Here is a 21613-nt window from a genome sequence, read left to right as displayed (position 1 = left end):
TGCTCCACATTTGAACTTGTAAGAAGAAAAAAACTTCCACACATTTTGCATGTGCTGCTACAGTGATTAACTGCATATATTAGATATTTGCAAGCATAATTAGTTAGCTGTCTGCACAACTCAAATTACCCAGGAAACACTTTATCCTCCATGGTAATTGCAAACCTGATGTGCCGCAACTGCCCACACCTTTTTGTGTAAAACAAGACACTTAAATATATGGAAAAAGAGTTTAGAAATTTTAATATCTTAAAAATTGATTCCATCTTTATTAACTTAATAGGCAAATTTCTAACAAACTTGCATTCAAATAATAAAAAAAAAAAAAAAGAAGAAAGCTGCACATTCAGGAGTGGTCCAGAACTTAGCTCTGCCCATGCAGAAAATAATGCCACATAGTAAGGTCTCCAGATCCCCAAAGAAATGACAGACTGGCACGTAGTGTCATGATTTTTTTTTAACATACCAGTTTTTGTCAGCTGCTCAAGTTTCATAAGGGAATTCACTTTGACCTATTGGTCTTTGAATGTTCACGTACATATTCTCCCCCATGTGATGAGAATATATGGGGCAGTGTGCTCCTCCCAACATCTTTGGTATTTGGAAAGCTATAGAAACTTTACTCTGTTTTGAAAGTTTTCTTTGCAGGAGAAAGCCCCGAATATAAAGCTCCCACCAGTTGAGGCACAGAGACCTTTCCCTCAGGCAGCCATACTCCATTTTCCTTTCTGGGACCATTAAGGTAAGATCTCCCCAGGCACTGTTCGGGAGTTGAATATATTTGTGTAGAAATCTATCAGTAGTTCAGTGAAGAGATTCAGAGGTACCAGAGCACTCAGGGAGGCTGTTCCTTTTGACGGCCAGCTCAAATTCAAACCAAAGACACAGGCCAGGCTGGATGCTGTCATTCTGTTATATATGCTCTCCTGTGAAACCTGGAAAAACATAAACATGAATATGCAGACAGGTGCCCCAGAGAGTGAGAGACAAGACACCACCCTGTATTGAGGATGATGAAATGACGGGAGTAGACCCTGGCCTCAGGTACATCACTGGCTTCTTAACAGCCTCGGGGCTGACTATGCAGCCTAGAGCTACGATGGGGCCACTAGAGTCTGTGTCCCTCAAGGACAAGATAAGATGTCAGTAAGTCAAGCAAAAAGGCTGAATTGTTTCCTTATGCTAGGAAAATTAATTGTTTTCAATCCTTCTATACGGAATCTATGGATATCTCTGCTGAGGGGCAGGGAAGGACAGCATAAACAGTGATCCCACCTGCTTCAGTACTAAGTCCTCTATAGAATAAACTTTGAGGACTTCTGAAGTTGTTTGCAAGTGTTTAGGGTTTTTTTTCTCCCACTGATGCATGACTTCACTTCCAAGTATCCCCACATCCACCCAATTCCTCTGAAGCAATGGAGGTGAAAATGGGCTGTAGGTAAAATACACAGCACTGAAATCTGTTCTGCACCTGGATGATGTGTCCTACTCCCATCTGTGGATGGGAGCCCAGAACTGGGTAGCAGGAGTATTTTTTTTCTCTGTGTGAGTTTGTCAGGGAATTTGTGTGTGTTTTGCTCTCCTGCATTGCACGGCTGGTATCTAAAGCCCAATATGGTCTGGGTGTCCTATCTGACAAGTTCTCTGTTATTGTAAAGAGCTAGCAAGCTGAAGGTGCTCTTGATTCCTCCTGACCTAGGTAATTCATCCAGTTCTCAGGCTGATGGTTGCACTTGTTGATCAGGAATCTGTCATGGGAAGATCATGCAGTCACAAACTGCGATGTACACATTACTCTGAAGCTGTCATCTCAGAACGGAACAAGGAATTATTGGGCAAAGTCTCCCATGTATTCTTTCTGCTACAATTTCAAGTGGAATAGGAAAGCAAAAATTCTACTTCTCACTGTCTCCATTTCTGCCTTGCCATAAAACCTACTGAAAAGGCAGCTCTGTAGTGCTATGAGAAGCCTAAGGGCACTAGAGGAAAATCTAAGAAACATTATGATCACGTGAACACTTCTTAGCGTATGCACAAACTCCAGTTGCCCTCTGCCCCGTAACACAGGTTCCATTCCCCTCTATCTCCTACAGCACAGTCCCACCCTCCTCAGTGTGTGACCTACCAAGGAGCCTATTTGCTCAGCCATGAGGGGGTGTAATGTCCTTTAGACAGGTGTGCAGGATGGAACTCTTTTCCTTGAGGGACATGAAGAAGCACTTATGTGCCCAAAAGCATAAAATTTTCTTCCTAACCATATTAATTTTTCCAATAATAGGTATTATTTTTCCTTTCAATCTTTGCCTTACACTTCTGAGACATGAGAGCTACAATGATGCTACTTCCACTACAAATGTTAAAGGCTTCAATTGTTTTTAAGGTCATGAAGCAGGGATGGATAAAGGAGGGAGATACTGGTGCCATAACTACCTTTTCAAAGGATTGACTTCACAGCTTGAGAATAAAAAGTCATCAGATTAAACGGCAATGCCTGCTTCATGACCTTATGCAAAACCCACATCATTCTCTCTAGAGCACGAACCACATATAACCTGCTGACCTTCACATACTGCTCTCAATGCACTATTTAACTACACAGAAAAACCAACAAGCCCATCTTGTTCATTTAATCTGCTTCAGATGAGATCAGCTCAAAAAAAGAGTTCATTATACTACAGCAATGTAGCAAAATCTAAACTACTACCAAAATAACTGGTGAGGGAAAATGATTAGGACAACGACGAGTACCCTGTTAACAAGGAGACGCTAGACCTAGGTATTACCCTGAAGGTAGCTGGACAATGAAGCTGGTGTTTGGATACTAATAAATATACAAGGTTAGGGACTGCATTCTGGCCGTTGAGTCAGGTGGCTCATACTGGCTGCATCGGCACTGTGTAAAGTTGTACATGTGAAACCCCTGTGGACCAAGGAGAAATTATTTTTTGGTGTTTCTTTCAGTTGAAAGTCTCTAAAATAATGTGAGAGCTACAGACTATCACATTGTGTTTTCTATTGCACAAAACCAAGGATATGTGCTGTATATCCTAAGGCAGGTACCTTAAGTCTATACAGGGCAGGTACCCTGTGATGGCACAGAAGCGTGTGGTATAGTACTGGAGGACAGTGGAGGGTGGAAGGAGCCAAACCTGTTGCAGTTGTCTTCCCCCGGTTTTTGGGAGTGTTCCCTGACACACTCCATCCCGCAAGTCATGTACAGCTGCTGTCTTTAAGCGCTAGTTGAAACACACCCAGCTGTTGAAACACACAAAGCCGCTGCCTTCGAAGGCCAACGTTTCAGCTCAAAGCAATAACACTGTGACTTGCTGGTAGAGCTAGATTTATTTTTTCTCTTTAGGCCAACTATTTCAAAGAATGTTTCTAACTCCCAAATGAAACCATCTCTTCCCACCCACCACCACTCTGTAAGCATTTCAAGGAGACAATCAATGTTGAAATGATCAATAAAAATAGCCATGACACAGCTTCTCCCAAGAGAAAATCCTTAAGATAAAATGAAACAGTGATTATATCATCTGAAGCAGAGCTACACTAAGCCTTATCTGTGAGTCGTCAATGAGGCTGACACTTAGGAATTCAAGGGAGACACAGCATGTTGCTTCACTCCAAAATGCACAGCAATCCCTTCCTCAGCAGATCCAAGAAAAAGTGTGCAAATTAATAACCTTTGCCAGCTCGTCAAGAGCTGCAAGCAAGGAAGCCTTCTCACACCAGTGGTAATGGCTTTATCCCTCCCCGAGGGGATCAGGCTTCACACCATCTCAACCCTCTCACTACTCCAATGCCAGATCTCTTTCTGAAATGACATGAATACATCCACTTCATCTACAACACCATCATGGGCAGCTGATATTTTCTTCCAACACTAGACGATGTAAGGGCAGCATGCAGTCGGCCAACCTCTTTATGGGCTACCCCTCTAAATAACTGCACCCCAAAGCTACGTTCTATTTAAGAAAAACAAATGACATCTTTAGCATCTGGACTAAGCCCCTCGACTCCTTCTTTGATTCCCTCACAAAGTTAGCAACCGTCATCTGTTTCAAGTGAAAACACACTGGCTCTGTCAATTTGACAAGCTAATAAAAGACAATTCTCCAAGGATGTAGATCGTATCTTTGAAGGAATCATCTGAACTTCACAGAAAAGTATTACAACAAAGAACTACACAGCTCCAGTTTGTTGGGGTTTTTCCCCCTTTCACTGGAACGTGTATGGAAAACTCATTAAGTAACGGAAGTCCGTCCTCTAGAAAGATAAAACTTGTACGTTGCAAAACTCATCATTGGGAATAAACACTGAAGATTTAGTGCCACATCAACAAATGCAAAATACACATCTTCACCATCCCAGAATAAATGCCCAGCTCTCCCCAGCAAAATTGTGACAATTTTTGGATTCCACATCCTGGCATCCCAGCACCCTCATGGATACTGCAGGAGTGAAACCAGACAGCCACTACACTACCTAGTGAACTTAAACAGTGAAATACAGAGGGTAGAAATAGCCAATTACCATCACATTTGAAAAATATAAGGACATCACCACCTCTTTGGTTTCTCAGTCGCAATGCTGAAAGGAACTCCACAAAACATTTTGAAAAGAAAATTACTAGATATTAAAACACCCCCACAAACTAACTGGAAATACAAGTTTCTAGCCCCCACTCTCAGCTACCTCGCAGACATGCCAACTGCTTGTACCTGCTCCATGAGGCTTAGTCATCTAATCCTTCCCAGTTACAGATCTGAAGCATAGTTCATGGGCCCCAAAACCTTCTGCATTTTTTCTAGTTGGTCCAAGTTTGACTATTTGAATTTGGCAGGTTTTTGCAATGTTCTTTCAGCCAAGTCAGCCACCCTTCCCCTGTATCAGGCATGACTGCAGGGACAGAAATAAGCAGCAGAGAAGGAAAGTGTGTAAGCATAGAGAGGGGGCTGTATCAGCTGGTACCAAAACCAAAGACATGGTTATAAAAACACAATCTAGATAATATTATACAAACTTTCCTGACTGTTTAGCCTTGGACTGTCATGGAAAACTACAATTACAGTTTTCTACTAAATGGTTTCTGGCTTCAGAACTGGGTAACTGTAGCCCTCAGAGTGCTTTGCCAAGTAATTTGCAAGAAGACGACTTTGAGCCCTTTAGGTTTGCATGTGCATTCATAAATCCACTTTGCTGCATGTGCAATGCGGGGCTTGTGGAAAACAAACACTTGTTGGTGCACACTCCTCTCTTGTGAGATCAGCTGAGCAAGAACAGACATTTTTTACAGACATAATTCAGGGACTGACTTGTGAAAACCGGCCTTTGTTTTCCCTCTTGCTCCTGGTTGCCCAATTCTGCCTAGGGAACTCAGTCCACTGCATCTCCAAGAGGACCCTGCAATCCCTCTCTAGCAGCCAGATGCACTGCAAAGTGGAGATGGACAGCTTATACCTTTCACAGCACACTAGGCTCATTACTGGCAAAATCAGTAATCTAAGGTTAAAGGATTTGGGCCTATTTTTTTAAATTCAAGCCTGTTACTTCTGTAGGAGTTGCACTGTTTTGCTGTAGCACCCTGGGACTAGAAGGAGCTGGTTTATTAAGGGGGTTGAGACTGCAGAGAAAACAGGGGTTTTTTTTCTTTTCCTCCTTCCGCAAGCCTGTATCAAACCTGGAGTGTTCAAAACCTGTATCTAGTGATTACAATTCATCCCACTTCATGAAATTACCACAAGTACCTCTTGCACTACTCCAGGCTGAGCTCATGGAAGAATTAAATTGCCTCTTACATGTAAGAAGGTTGATGCTTGCAGGTAAAAACTAGGATTATTGGTAGAGTGCTCTGTTAAAGTTTGAATTGTGGCAGCTTGTGCATCACACCGATCTGCAATGAATAGAAATCTCTAGCTCCTAGATTGTTTCACATTCCCTTGACCTTTCCAAATGCAAATATTCCCCGAGACATTAAGGATGAAAAGCCATGGATCAGCAAAAATTGCAGATCTGAGCACTAGTATCAACTTGACGCTGTGCTTTACATAACAAGGCATACTCAAAAATAATGCTATGTTCTGTTGCCCAATTACAGAAAACACTATGTAGTACTTTTGCACACCTCATTAACACCTCAAGTGCTCAGCTCTTAAGAAGTGCATTGAGATGGTGCATCTATTATTGGAACAAAGTCACTTACACGATTCATAACACTGAGGAGAGATATCAGTTGCTAAAATAATAGCAAATGACATGAGGATTTCCTTAATAGCATTAGAGTTCAGCTAAGCAACAGTAAATGAACATGTGGGTATTACAGGAACCTTGCAAGTGCTGTCTGAGTGAGGGTTGTATCAATGTGTTTCCTTTAATCTTGCTTCTCTCTAGAGTTTTGATAGAAAAAGGGATTAAATGTACTCGTTTCTGAGATATGCTACTGCTAGAATATGGCAAACATGATTGTAGCCCAAGAACAGTTACTGAGGGTTAATTCCCCTGCTGGTGAAAATCAGCATCATTCCACATACGTGATCGCTTTGGTGGGCTCTTAGGACTTCTGAAGGCTAGATCACTTGATTTAGGTGTCAGCTACACCATAATCCTCAATTTTAGCACTTGGGTTTGAAAAATGCAATCTGCAAAAAGCAATGCATTGGATAAGGCAGAAGGAAGGGAAATTTACACTCCTATTACTGTCTTTTCCTGCACATAAACTGGCAACCAAAGGATATCACTAGGCTAACTGTAGAACTATTTGTAATGGCTGTTCCCCAAACCCTCAGACTTGTGGGTTTTCCAAAAATGGGTTAAAAAAAATGAGCAAATCAAAAAGTAGGACAAAAGACACATGATTTCATTTATCGTGAAGAATACCAGAAATCCTTGCAAAATGGCACGTTGGAATTTTTTCATTTAACACTGTAGTAAATTACAGAATGAAAGACTATTTTAAACAGGAAAATGTTATTTTTAAGATCTGATATAAAATATTTTGCTGATTGTTGTTCTAAAGCTTATTAATATTTCTATCATTTTCTAAAATGACACTAACTTATTTGGTGTTTTAGTTGCCCAAGATTTATACTTTGGAGAAAAAAGGTGATTTCACCTAATTTTTCTCCAGCACTGAAAATTACACAACCACTATTTTCAGGCTTTTTTTCACTCCAAAATAGGAAAAACCCAAAAACCTAAACCAATAAAAACATACATTTGTGAATGTGGAGTGGAAGGGACAGGACTTTTAAATATTCCAGTGCAGGCACAGTTCCACTTAAATTTACACTGTAGTTTTCATTACGTCTAAAGAATTTCATGGTGAAGGGATGGCCAGACCATTGTTTAGCACTGACTTATTCAAAGTGAAGGGTTCTGCATCCTGAGTTCACTCCATTGGCAAGTACTGCACAACCACCTCACCATACTTTTAAATTATTCAGTTTTATTTTCTGTGGAGATGTTAAATGTTGCATTAACAAGAACAGATTTAGAAAGAAAAGACCAGCACTATTTTGGAAATTTTGCCTATACTTACCATATGGAGAAAGCATATCAGATATTTCAGAACAACGTAATTGTGTTCAGGAAGTCCTTGAATGATTTGTTTACATCTGGTGACTCGTAAACTGCTCTCCACACCTGCAATGTCGAAGTCAGTCTTAACTCCAAACCATAAAAATATTACCGAGAAATAATACCTTATTTATATCTGCTGGAATTACTTTAGATACTCATCTGTAAAACAGACCACAAAATTCAGCTCTACTAACCTCCACGACCACAGTAACAGTTAGGGTTATCCCTTTGAATGTCCCTATCATATTTTGTATTATCCTGTATCTGGCTAAGACTAACTTCCAGAGTATTTTCTTGATTCAGGGAAATAGCCAAAATAATTTCTTTGTTAGAGAGGACTTTCAAAGGTCTTGATTTGAATTCCATTATCTCTCCACGCACTGAATCCAGACATCTGTTTTTTATGCTCTGATTTTATTCTTGCTGAGACATAGTCCTGCCCAAAATGCTCTTCTGGCACACTACTAACTTTAAAAACACTTCTGTGATTCTGCAGGAAACTATTCTGTCTTGGCAAAAATTTATTCGATGGCCACTTGGGTGGGCAAGAATTTTCTAGAGATGAACCTGAGCAGGTTCATTAACTCATTTCTACAGACGGGCAAAACCAGAACTGGACCCCAAACTCCTTGCATCATCTAGACAGTCTGGGTGAGAATTACACTAACACTGGATTATATTTCAAATGCTGTACCAAGTGACTTTTTCTCTTTTTTGCTGGAATATTGTAATTATTTTAGTACTGGAAGTTTAACACCAATTTGGAGAAAGGTCTGATGATTACAATCATGCCTGACCTAACCAGACGATTTGTGCTGATGTTTTTTCTGCATTTGTTGCATTTCTCTCTCCCTTTCCCTGACACAGCTAGAGGTGTGCATAAGTATGTGTGCGTGCACAAAATTCCAGCATGTTAAATGTTCCCTCAAGCTCTGAATTAAATATATGAAGCTATACTGTGGTGAGCTGTGTTGACATTTTTCCTACTGCAAAGCTACCAGTTCCCATAAAACACAATAATCTGAGTCCCAAGAATTTTTTTGTCAGCTTTCTGCAGAGTAAATAATGGAGGAAGTGTAGCAATACTGGGTAAAGGAACTCTTGTTAGCAGTTTTCATGACCAAAGAAGAAGTTCTTTGACAATGATAAGCTTCAAGGGTTTATTAATTTTTTTAGTTAGTCACTCATTTATGTCACAGCTCCCGTCAATAACTCTTTAAAAAAATGTTTCAGATGAGACACTAAAGCGAAAAGCTTCACTATCATTTCAAAGTACTGTAAAGCAGAGAGACTGTATTTCTGGGTCTGCAGGTTAAGAGATGTAAGAGATACATCACACACTGCTCTGGTGTCTTCCAGAAGACAGAATGAGAATTTTCAAATCATCCCAAGACAGCTGTCTGTGATCACACCTCTTCAAAGCTCCCTTCTGCACTGTATTCATAGAGAATACGACTTTGCTGCAGTCCAGCCTGGCTCTCAAGATTAAGATCTTTTAAAATCAGGATATCACCACAGCACCAAGAAAAGATAGTGGACATCACACTGCATAACAAGAAAGCCCAAGGAGAAATTCTCTTAAACTCCACTTTTCAACATATTTTGTCAACATTTAAAACACCAGTAAACAAAAATAACATGGAATGAACATTTCACAGGCGCTTTACCAAGCAAAACCTCCCAGCGTTCCTAGGACAATGCATTGCTCTCAGATTCTTTTCAGACGTGTTCAGATTTTTCACTTAGCTCTAGCACGAAGTAACATCATGTCCACAAAGTCAGCACAAGATTAATTCAGCAAAAATTAACATTTATATATACTTTTTCCAAACTTCCCCTATTCTTTCCTCAGTTCTGAGTGACAATCTTTACTCCCTCCATTTCTACAACCTACCTGTGAACAGACCTGTTTTTCTCAGTGCCCTGAGATATTTAGTGTGTGGACAGATGAATCCTTGATTTGAAAGGTGGTGATTATACAGACTTGCAAATAGAAAACCAGGACAGGCCTTCAGAGGATTATGAATATGACCTGATTAAGTTCTTAATGGAAAAGCATAAATAAAGTTAATGATATGAAACAGTACATGTAGATGCTAGTAATGGGTGCAGTATAAAAATTTTACCTAGAATATGGTATATCTAGGTACACTAAACTTGCTGCACTTCTACACTTTACAAACATGTAGCAATTGAGATTTATACCCCATCTGAATTATTTTTGTGCCCCACCCCAACAGCAACAGTAATTATAGTGATGATAACCTATACTTTGCAACAGCCATTATAGTGATGATAACCTATACTTTGCAACAGCATCAGCCCATGGTTACCAGAGGTACGCTAACAGACTCTGTTAGAAGTTGTACTCCATTTAGATATAATTTCCTCAAAAAGCAGGTTTTGGAAAAATGTGTGCTTGTGACTGGAAGTCCTGCGGGTTCCCTGCTAGCTTGACTATAGCCTGGATGGCAAAATACCAGTCTCCACAAGTACTACATACTAGCTCCCAGATATTCTGGGATCTCAGATATTCAAGCCCCATGTATTAGGGGGTTGTCTTGCCAGCATTATAACCTCCTAGTCCCCAACAAAGGCCACATAATTAAAGTTTTAGAATTCATAGTTTCATGTGGTTCCAGATCTTTAGATAATCAATGTCTTCTCATGGCTTTAGATCCTTTCTTCCCCAGGATATTATCCCATGGGAATAGTTCCAATAAAAACAATCCTCTCCCCACACAAAAAAAAAAAGGACAAAAAAGGAAAGAAGCATACAAATGACCAACTAAATTTTGTTTCCACAATTCTGCCAATCCTGCTGCTAAAACTAAAGCTGCTTCGACATAACTTGCATCACTAAGACTGACTCAGTGCTGTGCCATGACATAAAAATGGAGCCTTGACAGTGAGAAGTCTGATCCAATTCTTAATAATAAGAGTATGATACATAGATAAACCAGTAAACCTTGTAAAAATCAGAAAGGGTCTTGGTAACCCTGACCACCTTGCTCTGGTACAGATTATGAGGTTGTCCATTCGTGGCTGCAGCGAAGCACTAAAAATATATACCCATGATTGCGTCATGGTTAGCAAACAGCAGTGATTGTGAATTAGCCAGGTCCAGTTCAACTTGCTGTATAAATTTTTCTAAAACCTATTTATACTCACTGGTGATTCCAAGGATATGATCATAACACTCAAATGTTAGTAATGGCTGAGGGAGTTCCCTAAGGAAAGTCTTTAGGATAACAGCAGGAATATGGATATCATGATAATCATCAAAATTCACAGACTTGCCTAAAAGGAGAAAAAGAAGAAAAAAGGTGTTCAATCATATGATGTTTTACTTTTTCTTTGAACTACTACTTAAAAACTGTTTCACAGTACATTTTAAACACAAAACCTCTTGGCTTTCTGCTGCTGGTAACTCCTGGCATTTTCTTTTTGTATTTTTCATAGAGTTTTATTAATCTTGCTATAAGAGATTCTCCCCATAATGGCATTTCTTAAAATGACTTCATGGGGAATTCAGTGACTTTCAAAATTACTTCACTACATTTCATAAATTATTAGGTAAAATTATATTTCTTTGCCATAACCATGAAAAACCACCAGAGGCAAAATGACACAAAGACGTTGTACTTCGTAACTAAAGTAATTCAAAGGGCATAGAAGCAATACAAATGTTTATGAAAAAACAGACCATTTTTGACTCAAACCTTATCATTCATTAGCTGCTACGGATTTTGTAAGCTCTGGTCTGACATCAACTGATGACTTGCTATTCAGTAAGCAATAAGTGCCTGTTGGTATCTTTCAGGTTTCTGTACTAGTACTCTTATTATGATATTTTATGTTAGAAATAGTTTTATAATTAACTAATTACATGAAAGCTAGCATTTCTTTTTCACCAACAAAACCAAGATCAACAAAGCCCTCACACTATTACTGGTAACAGTATGGTGACAGCTTACCCTGATTGTAGAGTTTCTGAACATCTTTGATAGTCTGGATGCTGGCTGACCTTCTGAAGAGGCCCTCTACTTGTAGTCCTGAAAAAACAGTTAATGCAGGTCTCATCTGTAAAAGCTGTCACTCTCTTGTTTTTCTCTATAGGTTCAGTTGAAAACAGAACAGAAGGAGAAGGTTTGGGAACAAAGCTACTTGATACACTCATTTTTTGGAAGTAAAAGTCCTTGAGAATAGAATGTAGGATCAAATCATATTTCAGCATTGCCTACAGCACTTGCTTTAACATGTCTCATAGAAATACCACCACCTTTCCTTAAGTGTTTTAGAATGTCTTCCCAACTATAATTTTCCTTTAAAAGTAGCTTTCAATTGCACCTAATGACATAGAAGCAGGAGATTTAGATTTACCAGGCTGCTTATGGACCCACTCTCACTGAGCGTATCTGCAAACTGAGCACCAAACCACGCCTGTAAATCTGCTGTTCTCCTTTTAAATGCCTTAAACTTTTAGCAAGCTACAGAGGGTATTTGCAAAGATTTCCTAAGCTCCCTCTTCTGTCAGTGGGTGAGACAAGATCCGTTAGGCTGGGGAATGTTTCATAGGATCTTTGGATGGAAGAGCCTATTTCTTACCATTGGAAGGATACTGGCCTCCCCAGCTTAAAGGTAGACTGGGGTGGACCACTGCTCCTTCCACCTCTCTCTGGAAGTCAGTGGGACTTAACACTCCGCCTGCCCACAGTATTTTGAAATACGCGATTCTAGTCTTGAGACACTTCTGAAATATTTATCATAAATCTCCCGAAGGGTAGCTATCTAATTCGCTTTCATGTCTTGGACTAACTGAAATCTGACATCAGCTACAGAGGAAAAACTTCAATAAAATGCATCCAATCAAGGATCTAATTTGGACCACAGCTTTCAAGGTAAGTTAGTTATGTGAATTATTATGCAAAACAGTATGAGGACAAGAAGTGTTACTTTTCTTGAGACTTGTGCTACTTCTTGCTTTTGAGTTTGGTAAAATTATCATGTCTCTCTCTCTTTCCTTCTCTCCAATTTGTGCTGTTCCTTCCACCCAGCAGGTAATGCAATTTGGCTCACATGTAGTCTCCCTTGGAGATTCCTCCTGGAAGCAGACTAATCTAAAATATTAGCCTATGCTGGTCTGACAAAAAAGAAAATTGCTGACATTTTGAGAAGGGTAGCAGACCACCCACTAACTTGGAGGGACTGCTGTACGTTTCCTTATGTGAGTGTGGAAGATCAGATTGACTTTTTAATTTTTTTTATGCTTACCTTTCAGCAACTAAGTAGCCAGACTGAAACCAATATTTGTGTATTTCAACTAAAGTACACATGCATCTAGTTGCATGACCAAGAATCTCTATGCTGTTCTAGAAAAATTTTGAGTTATACATTAATGAAAGATACTCAGTCATTCTTGTAAATTCACCAAGGTTGCATGTGTATTTTATACATGAAAAATGAGTAAATTACTACAAATTCCTTAATGAACCCATTCCTTACAGAATAGCATTTGTACTGTTCATGTGAATTTAGTTCGGTATACTAAAAGAATTGACAATGTACTATTGAAGTAAATTTTCATAGGCATGTTTCAGAGACTTTTGCAAAGAACCCCAAGATCTATTTGAAAGTGGTCCACTGACTAGATTTAGAAGCTTAGCTGGAGTTTAGCTGAATAGAGCTCCTAGTTACTTTCTAAGTACTTATGCCTTTGCCTGTTAAATTCCAGGCTGAATACTAAAACCTTAGCCCACGCACTCAGTTCTGGAAGGAGTATGACACTTCAAAATACAATATCTAAGGACATGTGTAGTTGCTAAAGGAACCAAATGGACAATAATTATGATCTATTTGACCACTTGCTTTATTCCCAATCAGATCATGTTTCAGTTGAATAAAGTTACGGCAAATAACATCACTGTAGCAAAACTGTTCCATTATATTTATAGCGCAACCTGTCTAAAGACATGGTTTTCGAAGTGGCAGCTGTGAACAGCTAGCTCGTCAAGGCATTGCCCTCAGCAAACAAGAAACACAATGATTTCCTGAGAACTTGTAGAATTTTATGCTGGCTGTCAGTGGACTAGAGGTTTTCTGTAGAAACAAGCCTTTCAGAAAACGGACATCATAAATGCTTGCAATTCAGTTTGCAGAAATTGGTTTAATGGTTAATGCTTTAATCTGATGTGAATCTCACTGTATAAACTACGATGTAGTAAATATCAATTTTTAACATGTTTATGCCTTTATTGGCTAAGCTTTCAAGAGTCTAATTAAAGACATTAATCTGTAGCATAGACAGCAGCTGTACTTGTCTGGCCCTGTATCCCATCAACGTTACTGTAATGGCACATAACACTAAGCTCTTGCTGGATATGTTTTTTGGAGGTCTGAGGGGGAAAAAGCAACTTTTATCCTCATCTGCAGAAATGTGGGATACGGGCGATATCGGTGCTTCTTCCAGATTTCATTTTCCAGGTCAGCTGAAACTGAATCAATATACAGCAATTTGTTTGATCACAGGTGGCAACAAGCCAACTACCAAAGCCCATATCTCCAATCCTTCCTACATTTGTGGGCAACCTATCCAAATGACATGACACTAATTAAATGTAGGTTAGTGCAATTCTTAGGAAAAAAGAAAAAGCTATATTCTCCTTCTAAACTACAAGAACCGCAACAACAAAATAGCCACATCTTTGTTGCATAACAGATCCTCAGACCAGAAAATAATATATTATAGTGATTTTTAAATAAAGCATGGGTCATAACTTCAGCCTACTGGTAAACAGAAATATGAGTCAACAGCCATTATGCTATTGAAGGGGGGAGATGATGAGCCTGGGGACAGAGATAGTCGTTTTACAATGTATTTTTCTAACTTCTGTGATGCATATGAACTGAGCAGGATACTTTGTTTAGAAGTCTGTAAGTCTATTAATTGCTCTCAGCGCTTTCTGTGTTTAGGCAGGGCAAGGGAAAGCTACCTGAAAATATGATTTGAACGATGGTGTTTCTCGTGTCGCATAACCTGAACAGCATTAGCATGTGCCCCCAACTGGGGTCTCATAATAAGGGATGGGAAGGAGAAAAGAGACCTGAAGCCTTTTGTTGGTTATTCCACTGTGATAGATAAATACACAGCCTTAAACACAGTCAAGAAATACTTTCTCCAAACCTGTCTCTTCCTTTTTAGACACTACAGGAAAAAAACCCAGTTCTCAGAGCTACCATAATTAAGCTAACACAAGGTACCCACACTAAAATAAGATTAATCAATTTGTCTTCCTTTTGCAGACAAAAATACATGCCAGACCCATGAAAGTTACAGGATGAGGAAACAAAATTGGCTGAAGACAATCCTGGGCATTGTAGCTCAAAGCATTCATTTCTGTCCTTTTAAAAAAATAATATTGAAGTAGCCTATTTAATTTCTGTTAGTAGTATTCTTCAGTCAAATCCTGTTTACAGCATGACTCATGTCAGCTGTCTCTTTAAAAAGAAATATTTTTGTTTTGGTATACAAGTTGAACTCTTTTGCCATTAATAGCCTGGGTAACACAGTCCATAGAGAATATCAACCCTGGAGCAGCAGTGCTTGCCAGAACACTGCTAGGGGATGACTGACATGAGCAGCTAGCCTGGGCTTTCCAATTCCGATAAACACACAGCTGCATGTCACTCACATATTCTATCAACGCTACAGAGCCTCTGTTGAGATAACTCTGCCCTGCCCCTCACAAAAAAAAGATAGATAGATAGAAAGAGAGATGGAGATCAGTGGACTTTTGCTACCCTGCACTAAACTCTCCAGACCAAAAAGAGCAAAATTTAATTTTAAATATTAAGTGCTGTACAGAAAAAACATAGTGATGTGACCAGTGAAGGAGCCATCTGTATTCAATGAAAAGTGATTCTGTGATTGAGAACTTAACTGAGTAATTATTTAAATGTCAGTAATCATAAATGAAAACAGGCAGGCACTTCATTCCACATTGAAATTAGATGGCTTTTACCACAGCAGACAAAATTTCACAGTGCAATGACACAACTGTGTCACACTCCGAATTAATAAACTGTTGCTAATAATACTTAACCCCCTTCTACCCCCCCAATCAGTTGTCCCAAAGGAAAGACACAAAAAATCAAAACTGGTAAAGATAAATTAAAGCAACACACGTTGTCACATTGCTGCAAACTTGTCAAATAAAGAGAGATGAGAAATTTACATTCTTTTTCTTTCAATCATCCTTGATTTGAGGGTTGCTGGCATCAAAAACCTTTGTCAATTTGTCTGCTTTCAGAAGAGAAATAGCGAAGAGTCAGCATCTGAATTCCTTCTGTCCCAAATTGAGTTTGGAAATGTTTCTTTTGACTGGGGTCCTGCCAAGTCTCAGAAGTGTCCATCCTGATTTGGAAGCGGTTTTCATTCTCATTAATACAACTGATTTAGACATCTTCTTGCAGATTACCTAATTCTAGTAAGATTCCTTTTTAAAAATTAGAACTCATTTATTTCTAATACAAGGACTGATGAGTTTATAGAAAATTTTAATTGTCCACCTTCGATGTAACATCTTAAATGCCTAAAGTGGTGGCAATTGTGAATTTTTATGCTTAAGACAAATTTAAGATTGTTTTTTTTAAAGCTAGAATACAGTGCAGTTTGAGGAGGAGATTGCACAGCCTTCCTTTCCCTTGTACTCTGCAATGAATACAGAACAAGTGAGCGTGATGTCTGCAGTTTGTAAAGATGATTTGCACTGCGAGAAGGTGCACAGCAGATGAAGGGCAGAGGGGAAGAGAAGGGACAGTTCCAGCCCTACTGAAAAGCTGAGCAGCAGAAGCAAGGATGCAGAACTGTGCATCCTTCATAGAACCCAAAGTGTATTTGTGTCCTTGCAGTTTTGAACGGCATAGTCTCTAGCCTTTGGATTTATGAATGAATATTCTCAGTTTACACTTAGCACCTCTGAACATAATTTATTTACAATGCCTGAGCACCAAAAACACAAACTGTGCTTATTACAAGGTTCATTTTTATTTGATGGCACACGAAACAGTCTTGGGATTTCTCATCTCCATGAACCCTAGGTAAAAACATTCACATGAAAACAAAAGAGCCAAGAACTCAGAAATGTTTATATGGCCAATGTCAAGCTTTCACAGTGTTGCATTTTTAAAAGATATTTGATTGATCACAAGAAGTGGAGGCCAGGAGGCAAACTCGCTAAGCTACAGCAATCCAAACGTATTCAGAATGCATAACCATCCATCTTTACCCATTCTGACTATCACCACGAGGATGTATTCATTCACATTAAAAAATGGAACCAAAAGTTTCTCCATCAGCAAGATTTGTTGTGCTTCATGGAGGGGATGAGGAGGAAAGATTAATCGCTGTTTACCACTGCTTCTGCTATTGAACAGATAAAGGACAGCTTTAGTTGTCACTATAATCATACCATAGGACATTTATTACTTTATCATTAAACTTCTATATCATGGTTATTACCATTTCATTTAGAAGTCTTAGTCATCGCCCAGGACTCTCCTGTGGTACCACAAGACAACATCGAACAAAAACTTTGTGCTGCAAAGTACTTCCAGTCAACAAAAGAGATGAGGTAAGAGAGAAAGACTCGGCAACGGGGGCTACTGCAAGATAATTTTCCTACAGGGGACAGTTATCTTTTCTGCTTTATAATTCTGTAGTGTGATTCCTTCACCGTGAGTTTATTGTTCCATCACTTCTGAGCTGCTGCTGATCTCACATGGTCTCTTTAGTAATCAGTTCTCTATGCAATTTTTTTGTAGCTATTTCCTTATATGGCCATTCTATAGAATGCAGATGTTAACAGATTTTGGAAATTTTAGTAATAATCCCAGCAGGCTAGCTTTAGTTTTAAATTGTTTAAAACATGGAGAAGCATGTCGTTTATACCTTTGGGGATACTCTCTAAAACATAAAATACATTAACAATAATAATCCTACCTATATATTTCAAATTGGTATTTTGCATAAGACCAATACAAATGACAGTATATTAATATCTGAGATAGGCTTGAGCAACATTACTGCCCTTTGTAACCTACCTGACATCTTCATGCAGGTCTGAACAGTGCAGTTCATACCCACCATAATGAATCAAATAAAAATTCCCTTAAAAGCCATCACCTGACCTCCAGATGTTGGGAGTTTTGCAAACAAAATATGGATTTTGCCATGCAGTTTTATTTTTAGCGTCTATCGGTTAGCACACTCAAACTGTGGGTCAGAGTTTAAAAACTAAGAGAGCTTGGTGAATTGTACTACTAGTGACCTAAACAAACACCAAAACCACCAGCCACACACCACCTAGCTTTTAATTTATCGCGATACCTTATATCCAGCCTGTAACCTGCTTTTCTGGAAAAAAAGACATGTAAGTAAAAGACAGGAAAGGGACCTTCTGCTGTGATGCCTTACTAGAATTTAAAAGCAGAAGTGCACTTCTGAATCCTAAAGCCTACAACGGATAAAACTGCCTCGGAGGTTGGGCAGCTCTGAAGCGAGCAGACCCCTCTCTGCCCTGCCGGGTTGGCGTGGGCAGCACCAGTAGCTTCGGCCACTTGCGAAACCCCGTCCCTGAGCGCTGTGGAAGCCATACACACAAAGACGCATCCTCCGTAGCACGGCATTACTTATATCCCTGGTTACCAAAATAGCTGGTCAGAAGTGACAGCCCCCATTTACAGTCTCACTTCAGCACAAAATAGGTTGTTGAGGACATGTGGGGACATATTAACCAGAGAAAGAAAATTACTACCCTGTGGCATAAGTTGGGCTTCTTGGAGAAAAGGGCCTGTGAGCAAAGCATCGAGATCATTACTGCCAAAGGAACGACACCAGGTTAGAAACACTTCTGAATTGTTCTGACAAGACAGTGAATATTTAATTAAGCAAGGTAATTTCTCATGGCATGGTAGAGATAAGGTAGTACATACAAAAAAAAAAAATCTTAGTTAGTGCAAGTCAAGACTTGCATTTATAAACTAGACAGATGAACAGGTTGTGGTTTTGAGGCTAAGCATAGAAAAAAATGTCCTCTGGTTTGCTGGTTACTATGAAGATCTAGTCACAAATGTGCTGTGTTAAACCCGTCCTTCCTCTTTGGCCTGATTAAATCATCAGTTGGGTTTAGAATGATCCAACACCACCTTCCTTCTGAAATTAAGAGCACTTCTCCAGTTTGGTCCAGAAGATGAACTCTGAGGCTTAGTCTGAGCTGGTGATTTCTCAGATACTCAGAACTCATTTTAGGAAACCAATTCTTCCCTGTGAAGGTTAGCAGGAACTGAAATTAAACATTTTTAAAATTCAGTATTAAAAACATTTTTCACTCTAAAGTGGAGCTAGAACAAAAGTGGTGAACCGGCTACTTTCTCTTCCTTTCTTGAAAAAATAACCTGAAAATTATTATAGAAATTCAGAAACTTAGTTTATTGTGTTTATTGTAATAGTGTCTGAGGCACCAGCCATAATAATCTAATTTATATAATATTTATCTCATTTACATAATACAAGCAGTAGAGGAATCTCCGCTTATGGTAGATTCTTTAGTCTTTGTTAAGGTACTGGGTGACCTACTAACTGGATCCAGCGAGAGTCATCTTGCTCAGAAATAGCTATCTAAATACACAGTTGGATAGATATATGAGGAAGAAACCCACACTCACTGTCATAACGCTAATTTGGCTGTTGGGGATGAGGACGTGCTTGCTGCTGTCAGAGCCCACTCAATAACTCAGTACAAGAAGGGGAGTTTTGGCTCATTTGTACAGATGAGGATGACTCCACGCTGGGAAGAACACTTCTGCAAACAGTGTTGTCTGAAACCGAGGCAGAAAATTTAAACATCAAGGAGGAAAAAAGTGACATGAAGCAATCTGTCAAAGGGATCGGAGTCATTAAGATGAAAAAGGCTGGGTGAACTTTAGAGACTGAAAGTTTCGTTAGCCTGGTAGCATACTATTGCAGGCTGGTGCCTCGTTTGAATACCACCACAGCTCCTGCATCAGACCTGTTCAAGAAATAAGAGCCTGAGCAGTACAGAATGGACTTAATGGATGTCAGAGGGTCTCTGATGTTTCAAGAAATCTTAACCCTGTTGAAGAAGCATGATTTTGCAGAAGCTTTTGTGATCTAAGTCAGAGTTTCAGAAACTGATTTCAGGTACGCAGACGTGAAAATCTAGCAATGGGAAGAAGGAGTGGAAATACTGCACCTAGGGTGAAAACCAAAACCCACTCTCTGCTAATTCTGTGAGGCTGGAAACTATGCCAAAATCAAATGGAATAGGGTAATGACAGTGAATTTTTGTCACTTCCGGAAGATGAACTGAAGCTTTCACTGTGCTCACGGCCGCGTCTGGAGTGCAAAGAACGCTGCCAGTCAGCCTCCCAGGGCTGTCAGCACAGGAACCGACACTTGCTGGAGCTGATGGCAGAACTGAGATATTCCAGATTTAGAGAAAGAGTTAAAATCATAGCAGACAGCAGGTACAACAGATACCTGCACACTTATAATCAAGTGCAAAAAAATGCATGTCTATCACCCACTCCTTAACAGCCTTGGCATGGCAGGTACTTGGCTTTCAAGCGTCAGCTGGCTGAGAATGTCAGAAAACACTCTACCTGACAAGCCATCTCTCCTTAGAAATCTGGTCTGGGGACATCTCCTTATGATAGGGAATATGACAGCTCTGAGCAAACCTGGGCTTGGTTAGAAAATATCAACGTTGACAAAGCCCATGCCCTTCCTTCCTAGGCGCACAGAAGGACAGACAGCTGGGGAAAAAAATGAGATAGTCCAGCTAGCAAGTGCATGGGCCGGGCTACATATCGGTGGCCAGCATTACCATGCCACTGACTTACGTAGATGCACAAAGGAGGACAAAGGCTTTGTTCAGAAGTATCATCGCATTTCCTCAGAGACGATCCTTTACAAACCGTGCTGATACTGCACTGAACAGATGAATTTTTAGCCAAAAAAAGATGAAGTTGGAGAAAACCCAAGGATGATTACTGCTTTCAGAATAACAAACATTTCATCTAGGAGAAATTCTGCAAAGTTGAGCCAACCCTTTCTTTTATCACAAACATGAGAGCTAAAACTTGCTATTTTTTCCCTGTACTGCGTACTTGGCATTGCTGCTTCAGAAAACTGTGGGTATCGGAGCTGGACTCAGCAATTGTTGAGAGGGAAGAATATGGGACTGGTGCAATAGTGATGAGACAAAACACCCAGAAAGAACAAAAGCAAGATGCGGAGGAGGGTTTGTGCCAGATCAGTGCAAGAATTACTAGTTACTGGTCACCAGCACAATACAATAATGGCCATAAACCTCTTATTTCTTTAAAATCTTTAAATAGGTCCAAGGAAGTGCCAGATATGCAAAGCCCTCCTCCCAAGCACAGCCAAAAGTTTAAATCAATTAACATTTTAGTGACTAAATTTTCCCTCAATTTCTAAATAATAACAGCTGTGAGAAGTAATGATGTTAGCGCACATTCATCCTCATTTTAGCTCTCTTGACTCCTGTGATTAGTGAGAAAGAGGTATTTGCCTATTAAGATAAGCTAAATATATGTAAGGATGATTGTTTCATAACAATTTAAAACATGGAAAAGTCTGGCTTTCATCTGCAGATGGGGCATGCAGTGATACACTACACAAGCTCTAATTATCCACTTATAATTATAATTACAGGGATTGTCTCAAGCTGCCAGTCACTTGCCTTCAACATTCTTAGTAGTGAACTATTTACATTCCCTGTATCCAACCATAATATTTGATAGAAGCTACACCTGCAAAGTTTTCATCTTAGCACCAGTCTGGAAACAGCACATCCAAACAGCTTTATGGGCTTGAGCGAAGTCCTGAATTTGGATCAAGAGGCCTTCAATAAAGTCTATTAGGAACTCTTCATCTACTGCAGATCAGTAGATACCTTTAATAGCAGAACTGGCCCCACTGCAGTACTTG

The 21613-nt window shown here is 39.5% G+C and overlaps 1 protein-coding gene and 1 long non-coding RNA gene across 2 annotated transcripts in view; both read right to left on the bottom strand.

Annotated features, from left to right (window-relative positions):
* Positions 1 to 239: 239 nt before the first annotated feature.
* ARHGAP8 (Rho GTPase activating protein 8) overlaps positions 240 to 21613 on the bottom strand; it is an 86114-nt gene continuing 64740 nt past the window's right edge. Inside the window, exons 10-13 of the mRNA XM_052789867.1 lie at positions 11559 to 11636; positions 10753 to 10881; positions 7541 to 7644; positions 240 to 935 (exon numbers count right to left, since the gene is read on the bottom strand). Of these exons, the coding sequence (XP_052645827.1) occupies positions 738 to 935; positions 7541 to 7644; positions 10753 to 10881; positions 11559 to 11636 (509 nt within the window). The 3' untranslated portion in view covers positions 240 to 737. The remainder of the gene's footprint in view (positions 936 to 7540; positions 7645 to 10752; positions 10882 to 11558; positions 11637 to 21613) is intronic.
* LOC128143038 (uncharacterized) lies at positions 8728 to 10746 on the bottom strand. Its single transcript, XR_008235595.1, has 2 exons — positions 9882 to 10746; positions 8728 to 9846 (listed from the first exon to the last, which is right to left on the bottom strand). It is a non-coding gene; the product is annotated as an uncharacterized LOC128143038 (long non-coding RNA).

This window comes from Harpia harpyja, chromosome 6 (genome assembly GCF_026419915.1).
Source record: "Harpia harpyja isolate bHarHar1 chromosome 6, bHarHar1 primary haplotype, whole genome shotgun sequence".
NCBI lineage: Eukaryota > Metazoa > Chordata > Aves > Accipitriformes > Accipitridae > Harpia > Harpia harpyja.
This window is presented reverse-complemented; position numbering and strand designations above follow the sequence as displayed.